Source organism: Sus scrofa, chromosome 1 (genome assembly GCF_054392235.1).
Source record: "Sus scrofa isolate SSC_HxYL_T2T_F1_AM1 chromosome 1, Sscrofa_HxYL_maternal_Yorkshire_Landrace_v2.0, whole genome shotgun sequence".
In the NCBI taxonomy this organism is placed as follows: domain Eukaryota; kingdom Metazoa; phylum Chordata; class Mammalia; order Artiodactyla; family Suidae; genus Sus; species Sus scrofa.
In genome coordinates this window covers 46,213,291-46,233,494 of record NC_139383.1, presented here as the reverse complement: position 1 = coordinate 46,233,494, position 20,204 = coordinate 46,213,291, and the positions used below count along the sequence as shown (strand labels likewise).

The window sequence follows — 20,204 nt, the reverse complement described above, 5'->3', positions numbered from 1 at the left end:
TTGATCTGATCACCTTAGATTCAATCCCACACATGCTCCCCAATTTTTTAATTATACGTATTTCTGGGGTTTTATGAACCTCTTTCAAGGCTAAGAGTTAAGTGTTTCTATCTCTCATCAGCCAAAGTGGAATCTAATTCTTTTTACGGGTTGGAACCAATGAGAAATGCTTGGGAAAGGGCAACAGAAAAACTGGTATTGGTTTGTAGTCAGCTCTTTGAGTGGCATTTAAAGGAAGGCTTGAACATTGAGAGGTACAGATTCCCTGAGTCTTGGGGCAGGAACTGCTTCTCCCAGTAGGGGGTTAAAATGAATTCATAGATTTATCTATTCTCTCTCTATAGGGGTATGTATGAATGCCTTCAAAGTTACTACATAGGGTGTATTGGTTTGATGTCATTGTTTAGCAAAAAAAAAAAAAAAAGAAAAGAAAAGAAAAAAGAAAAACAAACACAAAACAAGTAAAAATTCAGTGGTTAAAAATAAAAATCATTTATTATCATTTTCATATCTGTAGTCTTTTGAAAAATAGTTATGTTCATCCAGGTTTTCCTGTCACATAGCTGATAGGGGAGGGATGTTTGTAAATCTGAATCAATTTTCATTTCATCCAGGAGGGAATGAGACCTCCTATTGCTTCACATTCTTATAAGTATTTGATGTTGTCACTGCTCTGGACTTTGGCCATTCTTATAGTATAGTGGTGTGACACTGTTGTTTTGATTTGCATTTCCCTGATGGCATAACTGGAGCATCTTTTTATGTTCTTATTAGACATCACAATGTCTTCTTGGTTGAGGTCTGTTAAGATCATTGGCCTATTTTTAAATTGGGTTATTTTTTTTCTTATTGTTGAATTTCAATATTTCTTTATATATTTTGGATGATAGTCCTTTATCAGACATTTCTTTTGCAGTTTTTTACTTCCAGTTTATGGGTTGCCATGTCATTTTCTTGACATAATCTTTCACAGAACAGAATTATTCTTTGATTTAATGAAGTATAGCCTAAAGTTCTTTCTTTCATGGATCATGCCCTTAGTGTCATATCTAAAAAGATAACTAAATCTAGTATCATCTATATTTTCTGTTTTATTATCTTAAGGAGTTTTATCCTTTTTTTTTTCATTTCATATTAGGTGTATGATCCATTCGAGTTAATTTATATGAAGCACATGAGACCTGTGCCTAGATTGCTTGTTTTGTTTTGTTTTCATTTTTGTATGTGGTCCTCCACTTGTTCCAGCACCTTTTGTTGAAGAAACTTTTCTCCATTGTATTGCCCTTTTCCCCTTTGTCAAAGATCAGCTGACAGTATCTTTGTGGATTTAATTATATGCTCTCTAGTCTGTTCTATTGGTTTGTCTATTCTTCAGTAATACCAAACTGTTTTGATTATTGTAGCTTTATGTAAGTCTTGAAGTTGGATACTGTCAGTTCTACTTTGTTCTTCTCTACAATATTGTAAAGCCTATTCTGGGTCTATCCCCTCTTTATATAAACTTTAAATCAGTTTGTCAATATCCACAAAATAACTCACTGGGATTTTCATTTGGATTTCACTGAATCTAGAGATAAATTTGGCAAACCTGACATCTTGACAATCTAAACTTCCTATCCATGAACATGCAGTATCCCTCCATTTAGTTTTTCTTTTATTTAGTACTTCAAAATTTCATAGTTTCCCTCATATGAATCATGTGCATTCATTATTCGATTTATAGATAAACATTTAATTGGGGGGTACTAAGATAATCTTTAATGAAATATTAAAACATATTTTGAAGAATACATATCAACCTAAGAATAGTGATTGTTGACCAAAAAAATACACAACCTGAAAGTTGAGAGTTGTTTTATTTGGGGCAAAATTAGGACTTAAGCCCAGGAGACAGCATTTCAGGTAGCCCTGAGAAACTGCTCCAAGGCAGTGAGGGAGGAGCTAGAAATAGGAGATTTTGCAACAAAGGCAGGGAGCAGGAACAAAAGAGGCCTGGGCTCACTGAATTCATTCCTCTGATATGCCTCTCAGCTATTGGGGCCAGTATCCTGAATTTTCACAGCCTGCAGGACTCACCTGATCTCACCCTTGGTGTGGTGACTGCATTTATAGATGACTTTGATTTTTTTTTTTCGTCTTTTTATCATTTAGGGCCTCACCCATGGCATATGGAGGTTCCCGGGCTAGGGGTCCAATCAGAACTGTATCCACTGGCCTATGCCAGAGCCACAGCAATGCAGGATCGAAGCTGCGTCATATCCCATCTTTCTTGCAGGACATTTTTAATTTTTTTGTTTCTGTTTTTTTTTTTATGGCTACACCATGGCATATAGAAATTCCCATGCCAGGGATTCAATCCAATATGAGAAAGTGACCTATGTCACAGCTGTGGCAACACCAGATCCTTTAACCTATTACACCAGACCAGAGGTCAAACCTGCACCTCTGCAGCAACTTTAGCCTCAGTAGTTGGATTCTTAACCATTATACCACAGGAGAACTCCTCCCCTTTTTTAATTTAAACAATTTTCTTTTGGTGTGTTTTTTGCATACTGATATTAATTTACCCATTAAAAATATTTGAAATAATCTAACAACTCATTTAAGCCAAATGTCATATTCATATATTTAGTATGAATTAAATTATAGACACAAAAACAGGTATTACATAAGACTTCATGATTACATTCATATTTTTAATCTGTTCCATCCTCTTGATTATTGAAATTGAGGCCTGAAACAGTAATACTTAATGACCTCATTTAAGGATTAATTCCTTGAGATATGACAGATATAGTTGACAGCCACAACTACTTCATATGCAGAGTCATTAAAAAAATGGATATTGGAATTGATGTTTTCTGACATTTGATAAAATATGTTTGTTATCCTATAGAACTAATGTTTTTCAAGCCATATTCATTATTTCGCTTATGCTACAAACAATAATATCAACCTATTGAAAATGTCCAGCTAAATAGAGAATTCTCCAGAGCAATTAGAGTAACAGTAGCAGGTCTATTCAAATAATGCAAAAGAAAATTTTCCAAATGCCTGGATTGTATTATTATAATCAAATCATTATCAGGGAGAATAGCATGTGATATTCATGAGTTTAACAGTCATTTACTGTTATAAAGTTGAAAATGTGTTGGTTAATATGCATTTAAGTAAAGACAAAAATCTGTACATTCTTCTATAAATTTTTGCCTAGAAATCAGTTGTAAAACTGAATGACTTCTATTCAACTGAATATTTTGCCTTAGCACCATTGTTTCAGATTAAATCTTTGCCCTTATGAACTAAAATGATAATAATATCATAAAAAGACTGTATTAAAGATAATCACTCTATGAAGAAACTATATTGAGGAGAAAAGAGTTGATTTACTTTCCTTGGTCCTTTTTGCTTGAGGTATACAGAATGTACAACACCTGAAAATACAGCACCTTAAACATGGAGATAAATTAACACATGCAAAATAAACTATGCATATCATAGCATATTCAGCATCCTCTTAGAATAATATGAAATTTGATAATTTTTCCATGTGCAAATGTTCAAAGTAATATATTGACTTTGATTACATATTTTTATAAACTTAAATATGCCTTATGTTAAAAAATGAAAAATTAAAAAAGAATAGGAAATAAGATTTACATCACATTTCACAGCTGATAAAAATTTTAAAAGTATTATCTTAAGTATTTGTTTAACTGCATAAATTTTTAATATAAAGATCATTAAGTTGTAAATATAAAATAGATTGTCCATGTTCTGGTTAAGAAATGTCATTACTTATAAAGAACTGTGGTTTAGGAATGCAGATTTAGTGTTACAAGAAAGAGTTATAAATTGCATTAAAATGAATTATAAATTCTCACAAAAACTGAATTATTAAAACATATGCTAAGATGTTATAAAATTTCACCAGCAACATTTTATAATTTTGTTTCTGACTGCAGGTTTTTGTAAAATAATATGTTGAAAGATATACAGATAAAAATCTTAATATTACAAAACCCTTTTTCAAACCAAAACTCTAATTAAAAAATCTATACAATGTCTCACATATTGTAATATTATTTAATCAATGTAGTTGCTATATTTTAAAATAAATCAGATTTCTAGAAGCATAAAAACAATTTATCTATTAATTCCTTCCTCATCTGATATAAGATGGAAATAAGATAAATAATAATGTAAGACAGGGGTTCTAAGCCCTTGCATTTTTCCATCTTTTTCATAATGGCAAAATCATCTTATGTAAGTTACAATTACTTTACTTAATCTCTATTTTAATATCTTGAATTTGCTTAAGAATTTGTCTGTTAAAATGCATTTCAGTGATTGAAAAAGTATGTTGAAAATCTTGAAAAAAATTAGGTGACATATTTTTAAATATTTGAACAAAAATGTTCAAAACATTAACAACCTATTTAATTCCATTAAAACTTTTGAAATAAAAATCTGGTTTTTAAATTAGAAACTTCTGCTGGAAAACTGGACAGCTGCATGTAAATCAATTAAACTAGAACATACCCTCACACCATGCACAAAAATAAACTCAAAATGGCTTAAATACTTAAACATAAGACAGGACACCATAAAACTCCTAGAAGAGAACATAGGCAAAACATTATCTGACATAAACTCTACAAATAGTCTCCCAAGGCAATAGAAGGATTAACAAAATAAATAAATGGGACCTAATCAAACTTATAAGCTTTTGCACAGCAAAGAAAACCATTACAAAAAAATGAAAAAACAGTTTACAGAATGGGAGAAAATAGTTGCAAAGACAAGGGCTTAATATCCAAAATATATAAACAACTCATACAACTTGAGGACAACAGAAAACAAACAACCCAATCAAAAAATGGGGAGAAGATATAAACATTTCTCCAGAGAAGACATGCACATGGCCAGCAGCCCATAAAGAGATACTCAACATCACTAATTATTAGAAATATGCAAATCGAAATTACGGTGCGGTATCATATCACACCTCTGCACATCTACAGAACAGAAACAGACTCACAGACATAGAGATTCGATCTGTGGTTGCCAAGGGGGAGGAGGGGGAGTTTGGGATTAGAAGATGCAAAATGTTATATTTAGAACCAATAAGCAACAAGGTCTTACTGTATAGCACAGGGAACTTTATCTAATCTGTTAGGATATGGATGGATAATAGTATAAAAAAAAGTCAGCAAAGTGACCCAGGAGAAATTTGTACAACATATGAATCAACTGTAATTAATTTAAAAAGTAAAGCATTTTTTTTTTTTAAATTTACAGGGAGTTTCTTTGTGACTCAGCAGAAAGGAACCCAACTAATATCCATGAGCATGTGGGTTTGATCCCTGGCCTTGCTCAGTGGCTTAAGGATATGGCATTGCTGTGGCTGTGGTGTAGGCCAGCAGCTATATCTCTGATTGGATCCGTAGTCTGGGAACTTCCATATGCCTCAAGCACAGCCCTAAAAAGACAAAAAAAAAAAAAAAGGAAAAAGAAACATCTATTTCATTAGAAATACATTACTATTTCATAGTTCTGTTTCTTTGAGATAGGATATTATATATATATATATATATATATTTGTTTTTAAAAGTTGTTAAAGTTTCATCAAAAGGAGGACGTATTTTAGAGATTTTTAGTACATGGTACAATAACTATTATATAATTAAATGGATCACTTAAGATGTTAGTAAAAATGTTCACTTCTTTTTTTTCCCCCCTTAGCCTAGGTAAACGTGGTCTGCATAAAGAAGGGGTGTGAACCTCTGCAGATAATAATGGAGTAAGAATACAGTAGTGCTGAAGGGACAGGGATGGTGTACTTTAGCCAGAGGCCAGTAGGAGGAGACATTCAGTGAGAATCTTTTGAGGCAATCATGCGCTTTCAGTTTTTAAGTATTTTGAAGGGCCAGAGTAAGTGCAAGGGGAACAAATTGGGAGCCTATAGCACTGTGCTTGCCCCTCCAATTTGAGAGGTGGAGGGAGAGGAAGGGAATAAAGAGAGGTTGGGTAAAGGAGGAAAGGAAGAAGAGAGGGTATGTATGTATATGTGTGTGACTATATACATTTTCCTGGGGAAAACTAAGCACGGAGATTCAAGGTAGAAGCTCTATTCTGGATTAAAGATTTGATTTTCATGGACATTTGCCTTAATATGATGCAATAAATGAATACAAGTTTTAGTAAAAAGGTTAGAAGGATCCAGAAAGCTAAAACTCAGATGTTAAGTAGAATTGAAAAATGAGCAAATGAGATCTGGGTAGGTGAGCAAATCTAATCTCATTAGACATCCTCAAAACTATCACATGAACCAAAAAAAATTTCTAGTTTGTTATGTTCATTTGTTTTGTTTTTTGGATTTCACTTGTAAGTAAAATCATATGGTATTTGTCTTCCTCTGTCTGACTTATTTCACTTACATAATACCCTCTGAGTACATCAATGTTGTTGCAAATGACAAGATTTCATTCTTTTTTATGTCTGAGTAACATTCCATTTTATATATGCACCACATTTTCTTTACCATTCATCTGCTGATGGACATTTATGTTGTTTCCACATTTTGGTGATTGTAAATAATGCTGCTTTGAACACTGGGATGCAGATAACTTTTCAAATTAGTATTTTCATTTTCTTTAGTCAAGTACCCAGAAGTAGAATACCTGGATCATATAATAATTCTGTTCTTAATTTTTTGAGGAATCTCTGTGCTGTTTTGTGCAGTGGCTACATCAATTTACATTCCCACCATCAGCACACGAGTGTCCACTCTTCCCCACATCCTCTCCAACACTTTGTATTTCTTGTCTTTTTGATAAAAGCAATTCTGAAAAGTGTGAGGTGATGATACATAGATATATAGAGCAAATTGATGATTGTCAGGAACAAATTGTTGGTTGTCAGGGAGGTGGGAAGATACGTGAAGTAGATATAGGGGATTAAGAGGCACAAACTTCCAGTTATAAAATAGTCAAAAGAATGTAATATCTAGCACAGGGAATATAGTCAATAATATTGTAATAACTTTGTACAATGACAAATAGTAATTGGACATATTTTGGTGGTTATTTTATAATATATAAAAATATCAGATCACCATGTTGTATACCTAAAACTAATATAAAATTCTAAGCCAATTATACTTCAATTAAAAAAAAACAAAATAAATCCCACATCTTCACTGTAAGAAGACAAAAAACATAAAAATTTTCACATTAACAGAGGAAGTAAATTGTGTGTTTAAAATAGTGAAAACAATGTTTCTCATTGTTAGAAACAATAATTGCAGATATAGAAATTGGCTAGACTAAAACAAACCCCATATATATATTTGATATATTATGTCAAGTTATAAATGGAGTATCAGTATATATTCATACGTATGTGTTTATAATATACATATATACACACAAAGATACACAACATAGAGATGAATACATAAGTATGCGTAGGCATAAAAGACACACACACACACACACACATATGTATACACACACACACACATAAAAGTTTTCTTGGTTAAAATACTTGAGGAACCAGGACTCGTAGGAGAAATGGTTGATTTCACATCTAGGACAGGAAAAATGTGAGATAAACCTGGACTCTCTTGCACTAGAAAGTAAAAAAGTGCTCAAAGAATGATGGAGCCAAGTCAAAAGGGTACAGGAGACAACTTGATATGGTTCCCACTATCAAAATCTCAGGCAAGTTATCAAAATCAATTAAACAGTTATATATTTGACCCATTGAATAGAAGAAAAATTATGAATCAGTATAGCTACAAATCAATAATTGAATATATGAATGAATAAATAAATGAAAGATAGAAAATGGATAAGTTTTCCTAACAGTTGAATGTCATCTAGTTAATGAGGAATAAATGATGTGTTAGGAAATCATCATTTGGAAAATTGTTTAGAGATGATTGATTTAGTTGAGATCATCAATGGAGAACATCTCCTATTTTAAGTTAATTGAAATCTGCAGGTTCTGGCGTACTGATTTGATCATGAAGCCCACACAGGTGAATTGTATTTTTTTTTTCAAAGAAAAAAAATAAGGTGAAAACATTACCATTTATTTTAATTAAGAGTCTGAAATTTAATGGATATATGAATTATGTATATAAGGATTTTTTTTGTTGTTGTTACATTATTCCTTATTATTTTTCTGTAGACTTGTATGTCATTGTGAACCTGAGTATCATGGGTATTTTTGTGAACTGAATATAAATGAACATGAAACATCACCTTGTCCTGATGGAGAAAATGTTGTCAACAGAACAGGGGGATACATCTGCCTCTGTGCTCCTGGGTATTCAGGTAAATCTCTACCTGATATGTCTATATCAATATGTTGTTTGTAAATAACTGGTACCCTCATATCTACTGTGCAAGAGACTCTTTTTCTCTTGCAAAACAACTCAGTAAGAACAAAAGCCATGCTATTTAAACTAAAATTTGATAAAGTCTAAGAAATATATGAATTATACATCAGGCTGTTTTACATTGAAGTTTATCTGAAGTATGCTTATATGCTTATAATTCAGAGAAAAAGCATTGTAGCATGAATAATCTAAGAAATAGTACTGTTATATCCATTACATGAATGTCATTTCAAAAATATATAGTAAGTTTAGCTCTTTTAAATACACTTATGTGCTAGAAATCAATCAAGGAGCTCTTGTGAATTTAAAGTTCCCACAAAAAAAATATGCTTTGGAGTCAGCTGCCTCAATATCAGTCATTGCACAACATAAATTCTATCCAAAAATAAATGCAAAAGTCATCAAGAAACTTAGGAAAGAGCATTAGCCCTCTAAACTTCTGCTGAGAAATAGCATTTATGAAATACAAAAAGCTATATTGTTTGGCATACTGATATTGATTTGTGGTCCCAGCAAGAATGTATTCAAATCTCAAATCACAATTTATTAATGTCTGAGTTCTACACCACTGGGATCTTTTAGGTTCCTTTCATGAGGTAAACTAAGTAAGTAAATCTAGTATTAGATTCTATGCTCTTAGGAATAATAATAAAAAATATACAAATAGAAATGATATTGAAAAGCAAAACTGATACAAAACTAAAAGCATTTTCTGTGAATTTCAATCAAAAGGCAAGAGGAAGTTGTCACCAGAACAAAAAATGCACAAGTGTTTCCTGAGAGATAATGGCAGCTTTGAAAAGGTTAACCTGGTAGCAATTGTTACAGGTACAGAAGTCTCAGCTTAAATTTAAAAAAAAATTAAAATTACTATCTACAAATGTTATTTAATTAATAAGAAGACTTACATTATGGCTCTAAAGGTATATTTTCTAAATTTCATTTTCCCATCATCTTCCAAATGTTTAAAATTTGTACTTGAGTAGTTCCCATTGTGGCTCAGGAGGTTAAGAACCCAACATAGTCTCCATGAGGATGAGGCTTTGATCTCTGGCCTCCCTCAGTGGGTTAAGGTGTAGGTCCCAGATGTGGCTCTGATCCCATGTTGCTGTGGCATAGGCCTGAAGCTGCAGCTAAGAATCAGCCCCTAGCCTGGCAACTTCATATGTTGCAGGTGTGGCTGTAAAAAGGAAAAAAAAAAAAAAAAAAAAAAAAAGAAAGAAAGAAAGAAAAGAAAAGAGAAAAAAAAAAGATTTGTACTTGAGAACACACATATCCAACTAGCCATACCATTCTCCATGCTGTTGTTTTGCATCTGCTGCTAACAGTGTTAAAATGATAAATAAAACACTGAGCTTAATATGACTAAAAGGTGTTCTCTTCATGGGTCAGTGGAAATGAATCTGACTAGCATCCATGAGGACTCAGGTTCAATCCCATTCCTCACTCAGTGGGTTAAGGATCGGTGTTTCCATGAGCTGTGGTGTTGGTCACAGACGCGGCTCAGATCCCACATTGCTGTGGACGTGGTATAGGCCAGCAGCTACAGCTCCTATTCTACCCCTAGCCTTGGAAGCTCTATGTGCTGCAGGTGAAGCCCTAAAAAGACCCCCCAAAAAATGTGTATATTACTGAGAAACATATGTTGTAACATTGTTTGATTCAACCCATAGTTCTGATAATTTTTAATTTATCCTAAAGTTTTGAGGCACTAACATGTTCTTTACTTGTCTTTTCACAACCTATTTTCACTGAAAGCTATTCTCAGCATTGTTTCAAAATTTAAGATTGCCTTGCCAATTAGATACTGCAGTGGAGAAGCTGAGTACACATTTGGCTGTATGAGGTACATTGTAACATTGAAACATAAGTGTAGGACTCTTCAGGTATACAACTTGGTGCTGGGTAGGCTCACAAAAGTGTGAGTGTGGCTAGAACAGAGAAGAGAACCCAGGACAGCCCAGAGGCACTGAAAGATTTAGGGGTCCAGGAGAGAAGGAAGAACTGGCAAAGGAAATGTAAAGGAGCATCAGTGATACATTAGGAACAACAGGAGCAGATAGCATTTGAAAACCCATGTAAATTATTTCAAGTAAAGGGAGTAACCATGGTGTCAAATGTTATTATTACTTCAAATAAAATAATACCAAGTATTAGCCATTGGAATTAGCGATAAAACTGTCACTGGTGCCAATGTGAAGGAAGCAGTTTTGCTGAAGTGGAAGGTGAAGAAGTCCTTTTGAATTGGATTTAAGAGATAAAGTGAGAAAATTGTTGAGATGAATGCACACAGCTTATTAGAGGAAGATTTTATTTTTTAAGAAGGAAAAAAGAAACGGGGCAGTTATTTGAGGGATAGTGAAGTTGAAAGTAGTTTTATTTTGTTTTGTTTTTTACTTATATATTCCTTACATGCCTCTGACTCCTATGTGGAGAATGACCTGGAGAGTTTCCTTAATAGATTCAGAGAGACGAATCGAGAAGCTTTGGAAGTGGTCGAGGTGATAGATTATGGTGAGTGAGATTAGCACTGCCCAGCAGAGGTCGTGAGAAATGCCCATACCTCTTGCTCATATTCACGAATGATGAGCATTTAATACAATGTAAATAGTTAAGTGTAACACTGAACTAAATATCAGTTTTTATTCACCACTGATGAATCATATTATGACCCATGTTTATTTTTAGTGAAAAACTTCTTCAGCTTCCTCTCATTGATTCATTGGGCTCTGAAACACTTCATTTTTTCTGTTATCTTGGGGTCTTAAGCTTTTTTGGAAGAATTCTCACATAAACACACATTCATGGAGCACACCCTGTGTAACTATTCATGGGAAGACCACCTAAGGAATAATGCTTCCTGGGGTTTCTTTTTTTTTTAAGGGCCATGAGTGTAGCATATGGAAGTTCCTAGGCTTGGAATCATAGGCGTCAAATCAGAGCTACAGCTGCCAGCCTATGCCGCAAACATAGCAATGCCAGATCTGAGCAGTGGTTGTGACCTACACTATAGCTCACATGGCAATACCAGATTCTTAACCCACTGAGTGAGGCCAGAGACCGAACTCGCATCCTCATGGATACTAGTCAGGTTCATTTCCACTGAGCCATACCAGGAACTCCCCTGGGGATTCTTTTTAAACTCTAAATTGAAATCTGTGTGACCTGTTTTCCAAGGAAGGTTTTAATTTTGATTTCAGAAAATTATGTTTTGGTTGGTTTTTTTTGTTGTCGTTGTTAATTCTATTGTTGTTATCTCATTGGCTTTCTTCTTACTTTCAAAAAGATTTGTTGGAAGGTTAGAAATACCCAAATAAATGTGTAACGAGGGTCCTATGCTTAGCCATACTTACACTTTAGAGTTATTTCTTAATTGTGAATCTAAAACAACATTTAGATGTAAAATGCACTATACTGGCAATAACAGTAGAAAAACTCTGAGTTCCTGAATTAAGCTGGGTGAGAGCTGGGGGAAGGTATGCTAAGGCAAATATAGGAAATATGGTAAACCTGCGCCCAAGAAGCAACTTCTTCACATTCTTAAATATTTTACCTGGAATTTACCTCCATATTTCTAAATAGCATGCTTATATTGTTCTTGATTTTTTTTTTTGTAGTTTGCACATTTTCCTAATTTTTTCCTGTGCAAAGTAAGGATTTCGCTCTGTTATCACCATCCCCATTCACCAAAATATATACACGTAGCCTCACTACTTTCTCCCAAAATGCATGTCAAAAATATGTATTAGTCCAAAGTCCCCATTAATTTTATAACCACATCAATTTTCCTTTTTATTTTTGCTCCATTAGGAAAAGAATTATAGCTTTTTCCTCAATGATTTTATTACATTCTTAAAAGAACACTTATCTCTCATTTTTAATTTCCAAAAGCTCTTTTTTTTTTTTTTTTTTTTTTTTTTTGGTGCACTCGTGGAATACAGAAGTTCCTGGGCCAAGGACTGAACTTGCACCACAGCAGCAACCCAAGCCACAGCAGTGACAATGCCAGATCCTTAACCAGCTAAGCCAACAGGGAACTCCCCACAAGCTCTTTCTTCTAATCTAATTTTTTAGGTTCATTCTGTAATTTTCATTGATAAAAAATCTTTTCTCTTTCATAATACTAAGAGGGTTTTTTGTATTGTTTCATTCCTTGTATTGTCCTTTCTTAATCTTAATTCTCCCTCACCATATATGTGTGCTTTTTTGGTTCATGTATTTCTTTAGAGTTATATTTTTATCAGATAATTCTTGAATATCAGTTGATATGTAAGACAGAACCACTGAAATGCTTATTGAACACTCTGAGTGAATGGGAGGGCTTGACTGCTGAGCTTGGTATATATGTGAGTGAGTCTGAACTCCAGCTCTGTTACAAGTGAGATCAGAAATGTCATCATTGGTGGGCCTTCACCCTCTCACTGGTTTTCCCAGAAAAGGGGGTAAAGGAAATAGAGGCGAGGATAGAAATGCACTGGGAAGAGGTCTGATAAGGTTTTGGTAAACCAGAACCTAAGAACCAGTTAGGTAGTCCTGACTTTTGGAAACAGCCAACATATTCTTAAGGAGGAAGGTATATTAAAGTCAACTCATTTTTCTAATGTGCTTTAAATTATTACTTAAACCTCAAATGAAAATTTATAATACAATGTAGTTGTATATCAGTGGAACTTTGGGGAAAGAACCAGGTCAGTGTATCTCTAGCCCAGGGCAAAATAGTGCAAAAAGATGATAGAAATTGCAGAAAGAAGGAAATAGAGCAATGAAAAAGGCACTGGCATGGCATTAGCTGAAGAGGTGAGTGAGCAGGAAACTCACAAGTCCCTCAAGAATTCTTGCTCCTCAGTGCCACTTCCAAACTCTGTATTTTCCTCTTCCTCCCACCAAATCCTTATCTCCCTTTATCCCAGTCTAATTCTGTGGCTCACAATTATAACCATTGCCTTATTTTCATTATCCTGCCTCTGTCTTGTTCCATAGCACTCCCCCAAAACACCTCAGTCCTGAAGTTAATCCCAACTTCCTACGTATTTTTCATTCACATGGGTTGCATAGAATAAGAGAGAAAACACACACACACACACACACACACACACACTCTTACACTCATAGACAGGATGCTGTTACCTTGACTTCTGAGCACAGACCTCAAGGAAATCCTTGGTGCTTCTGACAGATGCTACTTCACCCTAATTTGTTTAGTTTCCCAGCATGCTAGCCTCCTATTTCTAGCTCTCTCCTCTCTTAAATTCCCATCAAACCTCCCTCTACTTAAATTTTTGGTTTAACTATTTTCTCTTTTATTCTTGGGAAAGTAAAAGTGATCAGAAGAGGACTTCTTTATCTTGCCACTAACAACTACCATCCTACAACGATCTTCACTCAAAAACTATTATTTTATGCCTTCCATTTTCCTGTCTATGTTTATCCCTTCTACTGGTAAGTTGCTTCTGTCCTTTATCACTTATCATTAAAGGATATTCGTCCTTCAGTTATTTTCTGCAATATTATTTCTTTCCTCCATACTATGCCATTACCACCAGCATATAAATATTAATATTTCCCTCTTTTTTGTCTTTTTTTTAATCTTTTTAGGGCAACACCTGTGGCATATGGAAGTTCCCAAGTGAGGGGTCAAATCAGAGCTGTAACTGCCGGTCTACACCACAGCCACAGTAACACCAGATCCAAGCTGTATCTGTGACCTACACGACAGCTCATGGCACCGCCAGATCCTTAACCCACTGAGAAAGGCCAGGGATTGAACCTGTGTCTTCATAAATACTAGTTAGGTTCATTACTGCTGAGCCACCATTGGAACTCCAGTATGTAGTTCTCAAACCTCTTTCTGATCTCATTTATGAATCTTTCCTTTTTTATACTTCTGCTCAAAGAAGTTTCTCTTTTTAAAACAGAATTATCAAATCTGTTGTCTATATTGGGTATCCATTTCCTCACTTTCCATTCCCTTCAAACCTAATCCCAATCTTGCCTTTAATCCCAAAACTAAAATGAAACTCTTCTAGTTGAAAGTCACCAACCAGCACCACAATGACCATTTCAAAAGGAAATACTTCTTCACCTTACTCATATTTTCAGTAGCATTTTATACATTCCACTTAAACTCTTTCTAGACTTGGATTCCATGTTCCCAGGGTCACTAATTTCTTCACTGTTTTCTGTCTCCTTCAGTGAATCCTATAACTGTTCAAAACTTCATTCTTTTTCTCCCTTTCTAGATATCTTCATCCCAAAAGTGATTCCATACAGGTTTTTGTTTAAGTATCACACATATACTGAAATGAACAAATTTGCTTTCAAGAGTTCTGGATTCTTCCCTGAACCCTCAGCTCATATACTCAAACAACTACTCAACATTTCTGCCTGGATTTCCATATGATATCTTGTACTGATTCCTCAGTACTAAGGAATTATCTCAACCCTGCTGCACCACCTATGTTGTCTGCCTCAGTGGATTGCATAACGATTCACCCAGTTACTCAGGCCAAGATGGTGGAGTTATTCTTTAGTCTGTGTTTATCTCCATGAAGTCCATCAGCAGATCCCACTGGCTGCATCTTCAAAGATGTTTAAATTCAACTACTTCTCACAACTGGCATTTCAGCCACCGTAGTCCAAACCACCATCATCTTTTGCCTGAATTATAACATCTTACTTCTGTTTTCCATTCTTGTCACATTAATCACACGTTCTCATCCAGCACCCAGTGTGATCATTTTAAATTATGAAACAGATCACTTTACTCCCAACTCAAAATCCCTGGCTTTGAATAATGCTTTGATTGTAACACCTACTTCTTACTTTGCCCTGCTACATCCAACCAAATATGGCCCCTGGCCACCTATGACCTGGTTCCTATTGCAGCCTCTCCTATCCCCATATGATCTCCTGCTGTTCCATCTGGAAATGAGCGATTCTCTCAGACATAAGTAGTTTTCTCACTTATTTCCTCGGTCTCCGTTGTGAGTTTCTCTTAGAGGTTTGTCCACATTATATAAAATACTGTATCATTCTACTCACCTACAATTTTTTCTTTCATAGAAATTATCACTATCGTATCATAGAAATTATCACTATCGTATCATGACATCACTTAAATAATTATTCATTTTATCTCTTCCTGATGTAATTGAGTCTCTTCCAGGCAAGATTTTTTCCTACCTCTTTTTCCCTGTTGTATCTCTGCCTAGAAAAGTGCCTATTAACATTAAAGGAATGCAAAGATTTTTTTTTTTAATAAAAGACTGTTTCACACTTCAAATAATTTGATTTCTTAATTATAGTAAATTTTAACCTTTGACATGTTAATGCATATAAGTTCTTGGTGATTATAAATTCCTATCAAGTTTTCTTTTTCTGTTTTCTTCCCATAATGCCATTAAATAAACATTTTGAACATCAGTAATGAGTATGAAATAGAGCCTTACTTTTATAATGTTGATTTATTGATACTGTGGAAAAATATTCAGAGAAGAAAAAGAAAACCCTACAAACCTGACTCACTTTGAATTAAAAGTGAATATATGCAAATACATAGTACTGATTCTAAATTAAAGAGCAATATAATTTGATTTAATATTACAAAGCGAAATAATTCTATGCAATAAATCTAAAAGTGACCTAAAATGAAAAATTTTTGTCCTTTTATATTGCACATTAACCTCTAATAAATTTTTCCTAAAAGGAGACCAATAGCAAATTAAGCCCAGAGACCTTATCATCAGTGATTCTTTATATAATATATAATAATCTCAAAGCAGTTAATACTTTATATCCTAAAAAATAATAGTGATTGAGGTTATGTACTGCCTATTAAAAGCATATTAATTATCAGATATTTTTAGGTCATTATCCACTCACATTTGGTTTTCTAGGGCAGCAATATTTATATGTCATAAATGTGTACATCTGACATTTTACAGAGTAATTAGGCTTAGAGAAATTCTTAAAGAATAAATTATTAAAATACATTTTTATCCTGACATTAAGAAATATTCTATTATGCAAGCAAACATTAATCAAAATGATGCTCAAGACCAGTGAGTACCAAACATAATAGTTATAAGACAATTCAAATGTGTAAGACACTGAGGTGATTTTGTTTCCCGATTATTCAGTCTTCTTCCCAGGTTCTAACCAGGTGTGAGCACCCAAAAGACAAAAGTGGGTCAAACTGTCAGGGTTACTCATGAAGGCTCCATAATATCCAAAGTACAGGACTTTTTGGTAAAGCTAGTTTGAAGAAACCTATAACCTGTGTTTCAAGGTGAGAACATTGTAATTCTGCCAGCATTCCCATTGCAAAGAGACTTTGCAATGAGCTGAAAAGAGTTGAAAATGGAAAGCAGAGTTACATAGCTGCCTTCTTGCAGGAATTGGGGTCAAAGGTACAGTGCAGACCATAACAGCCATGAAGAACAGCAGACTATGGAGCCGTATTTCAGGAAAGTAGGCATTGCTCCTCTTGTATCACCGGTCACATGGCCTTAGCTAGCCTCTGATTTCAGTGGCTTTTGGAATGAGCAGTCCTGGGTGATCTCAGCTCACTCATAAGGAAGGTTTACCAAGTCAGATGAGACTGAGATCTTTGCTCCAAACCCAAGATCTTTTCCTATACCATGGAGACAACTTAGCCCACAAGCATGCATGCAAAAAACACAGTCAGTGCCCCAAAGGCACCCTTCAAAGAATGGAAGATGGAACGCAGTTTATAAATATTCCAGCCACCTTCTTTTCAGATAAATAGGCCTGGGTCTATGTCATTCACTTTAAAGTTCACTGTGCAGTCATGTCCCCATCGCCTACAACAATCTTTTCCTGCCTACAACAGGGCTGCTTTTGCTGACTTTTACTCATTCTCTGGTTTCATTCTCCCCATTTCCTCCTTCTTACTTCCTGTGGTCGTCTGCTGAATAAGTTGAGTTTTCATCTAAGCTTTTCCTTTCAGCACTAAGACAGTGAGTGGGCTTATTGTTACCAAAAGTGGGGTCCAGCTGCTTGTTGCTTTAAAGCCAATATGAGGCAAGGTTGGTGGAAAGGAAAGTTTGCTTTATTTCACATGCCAGCAACTGGGGGAATGGAGGCCATACTCCTGTCCAAAGGCTGACCACCCCCAATGACACCCAGTGGCAAGAGATTTTTTTGGTGAACAGAAGGGACTATGTGCAGAAGCAGTACAGTCAGCTCTGACTGCATCTTGAAATTGGTCATGCAGTGGTCTGACCAGTATCATCTTGATTAAGTACACGTAGTCTTCATTTCCAGGTTTGGTTTGTTCTCACTTCTTTGAAACAAGTTCTAGGAATTGTGGCAACTTATGTCATGGCCACAGTGTGGTCATCATGTAGTTAACTTCTTCCATCTGGTGGGGGTCTGAGTATCTATAAGAAAACTTACAGTATGTGGCTCAGAATATTATCTATAACTGTTGAGGAGAAACTAAAGTCCTTGACTTTGCTTAATGACTTAACTGTTGTTAGTTAGTCTTGTTTGACTGTGTTACTTTGCTTCTGCATTTTCTCATTGCTCTGATTAAACTTATTCTTTGACCAAGGTTTTCCTAGAGACAAAAGGTAGGCAGAAGCCACGGAGAGGAGAGGAAGGACCAAAGGGTTCTTCTCTGTTTCATTATGATATTGGAACAGGAATCCAAAGTGTCCCAAAGCCCCAGTCTGAAGAATATTTCTTTCTTTTGGAAGCATGGAAACCTTTGCCATCAGTATGAGATGTTTCCATTTGAAGAACAGATTGTTCCCTAATAGGCTAGAAAGGGAAGGAAAGAAAATCCAGTGTATTTATAATCCTGTCCTGTAAGTGAATCTATACTTATTTCACCTTTGAAAACTAGAGAATGAGAATATAACCCCACAGCCACCTAAAATAAAATGTGCTACCTATAAGCTAGATACACATTTACCCTTGGGATGGAAGTATTCTCCTAGCCTGTAAATGACTCTCAGTGGCGTCTGAAGGAAGTCAGTGGTTTTCATCTGTAATATGATGCCTCTCTGTCTTTCATGGAAATACTTCCTGGTTCTGCACAATAAAAACAGATTTAAAGAAATGGCAAAGGCCTTTTAAAATCAAAGTATTGAAGCACTATCAGGCCAATTAACTCTGGCTTTTAATCAGGAAAATAAATAGAAATATAATCTATTAGAAAGCAGAGATCTTCAGAGATATTTGTGATTTGAAATCTTGACCCCAGTACCTATAATTCACAGAGAAAAAAAATGTGTCTCCTATGTTTTGAAAGGATTTTTCCCTCTGGTCTTTTAAAGGGTAATTAATCTCGCTGCTCCATTTTAGTTCCTTATTCTTTATCTCCAAGACATTCTTTACCCAGCTTTCTTGTCTTGAGTATCTTTTTATCTAAGTCTTTTTCATAAGTTATCAGCATTATCTGACTAAAGCCTGTCTTTAGTGGAATGTCTGTGGAATGTCTTTATCAAGGCAAATTTTAGCAGGTGAACTCTGCCTTCTAGTTCCAGCCATTCTTCTGGGGCCCTACACTGAGCTCCTCTAATGTGCCTGCTTGTCTAGGTGCTGGGAAAAGTGTAAAGTCCAAGCTAGAATCGCTGCCTTTGTGTTGCTTATATTCCAGTGAGATCCTGGGAGGACCCAAGCTTTCCTTTTCTCTCAGTCACATTCTCAACAACACTGGAACTCTGACTGTCAACTGAGACTTAAGAGCAGGTGAGCACTAAGATGAGATACCCATTATCTTCTTACCTCTAAACATGGGAAAGCCACATACCTTCTCCCTGGAGGCAGAGGATGCATAAGGGGTGGTACTCTTGTCCACCTCCTTTACCTCCTCCTGTGTTATGATCAGAAACTTTGTGTTGAGCCCTATGCCAAACCAGGCATTTTCCGTCAGCTAATTCTCCTTTTATCATCAGAAGATACGGGTTTTGACTTTTTACACTGTGACTTTCCACCATTTAATTATTATGTGCCTTGCTAAATGTGATCCACAGACTGAATCTCATTCTGTTTGATTGGGTAGTATGATAGATACAAGATGGCATAATATTTTAAAATTAGGACAAGTCATGGTACCCTGAGTTTTTGCTTCTTAGGAAAATATGGACGTCCTGGAAACACAGGGCAAGTGTTTCCATTTGGGAAGCCATAGGTTGACTGTAAGCAGGGGCTGCTTCCTTGACATGGGGCACATTGTCTGGATTTTATTGGACTCATCAATTGCATTTATTTATGCTATTTTTCTGACTATGACACACCTTTGAACTTGCCACTACTAAAGTTTCAGAGGACCAGAAAAACAAGATTCACCATCCTCTACATCCCCTACTCTACTCCCTTCATTTGCTGCCCCTGTCCTAACTCCCTATCCACTCCTGGATGGAAACTTTTACATTTACCTTTCAGCCCACTGCTCATTTTTTTGGCAAGTCACTGGCCCTTAATACTCTGTCATCACTTGATTTGCATGTCTTTTAGAGGTGTAATGGAAAGACCTTTCTACCTTTAAACAATTGGGATTTAAATTTCCCTAAGGAAATTTCTATTTAGGAAAATGCTTACATTCATAAAAACCTCTTCCAAGGAGGAATAAAACAAAGACCTACCTGTTAACATTTGTGCAGAGCTCTTGAGATGTTGGTAAGCTTTTTGGCACTGGGGTAGTGTTTGCTTTCAGAGTAAATCTTGGCTCTGGGAGAGACCATGTAGTTATACCCTTATTTATCAACTCAGAACAGTTCTTTTACCTTTTTATTCTCTCTAAGGAAGAAGATAAAAGTTATATGTCATT

The 20,204-nt window shown here is 35.2% G+C and overlaps 1 protein-coding gene across 1 annotated transcript in view; it reads left to right on the top strand.

Annotated features, from left to right (window-relative positions):
• Positions 1–20,204, top strand: part of EYS (EGF-like photoreceptor maintenance factor) — a 1,392,725-nt gene that overhangs the window by 467,602 nt on the left and 904,919 nt on the right. Inside the window, exon 17 of the mRNA XM_084958241.1 lies at positions 8,197–8,342. Within this exon, the coding sequence (XP_084814367.1) occupies positions 8,197–8,342 (146 nt within the window). The remainder of the gene's footprint in view (positions 1–8,196; positions 8,343–20,204) is intronic.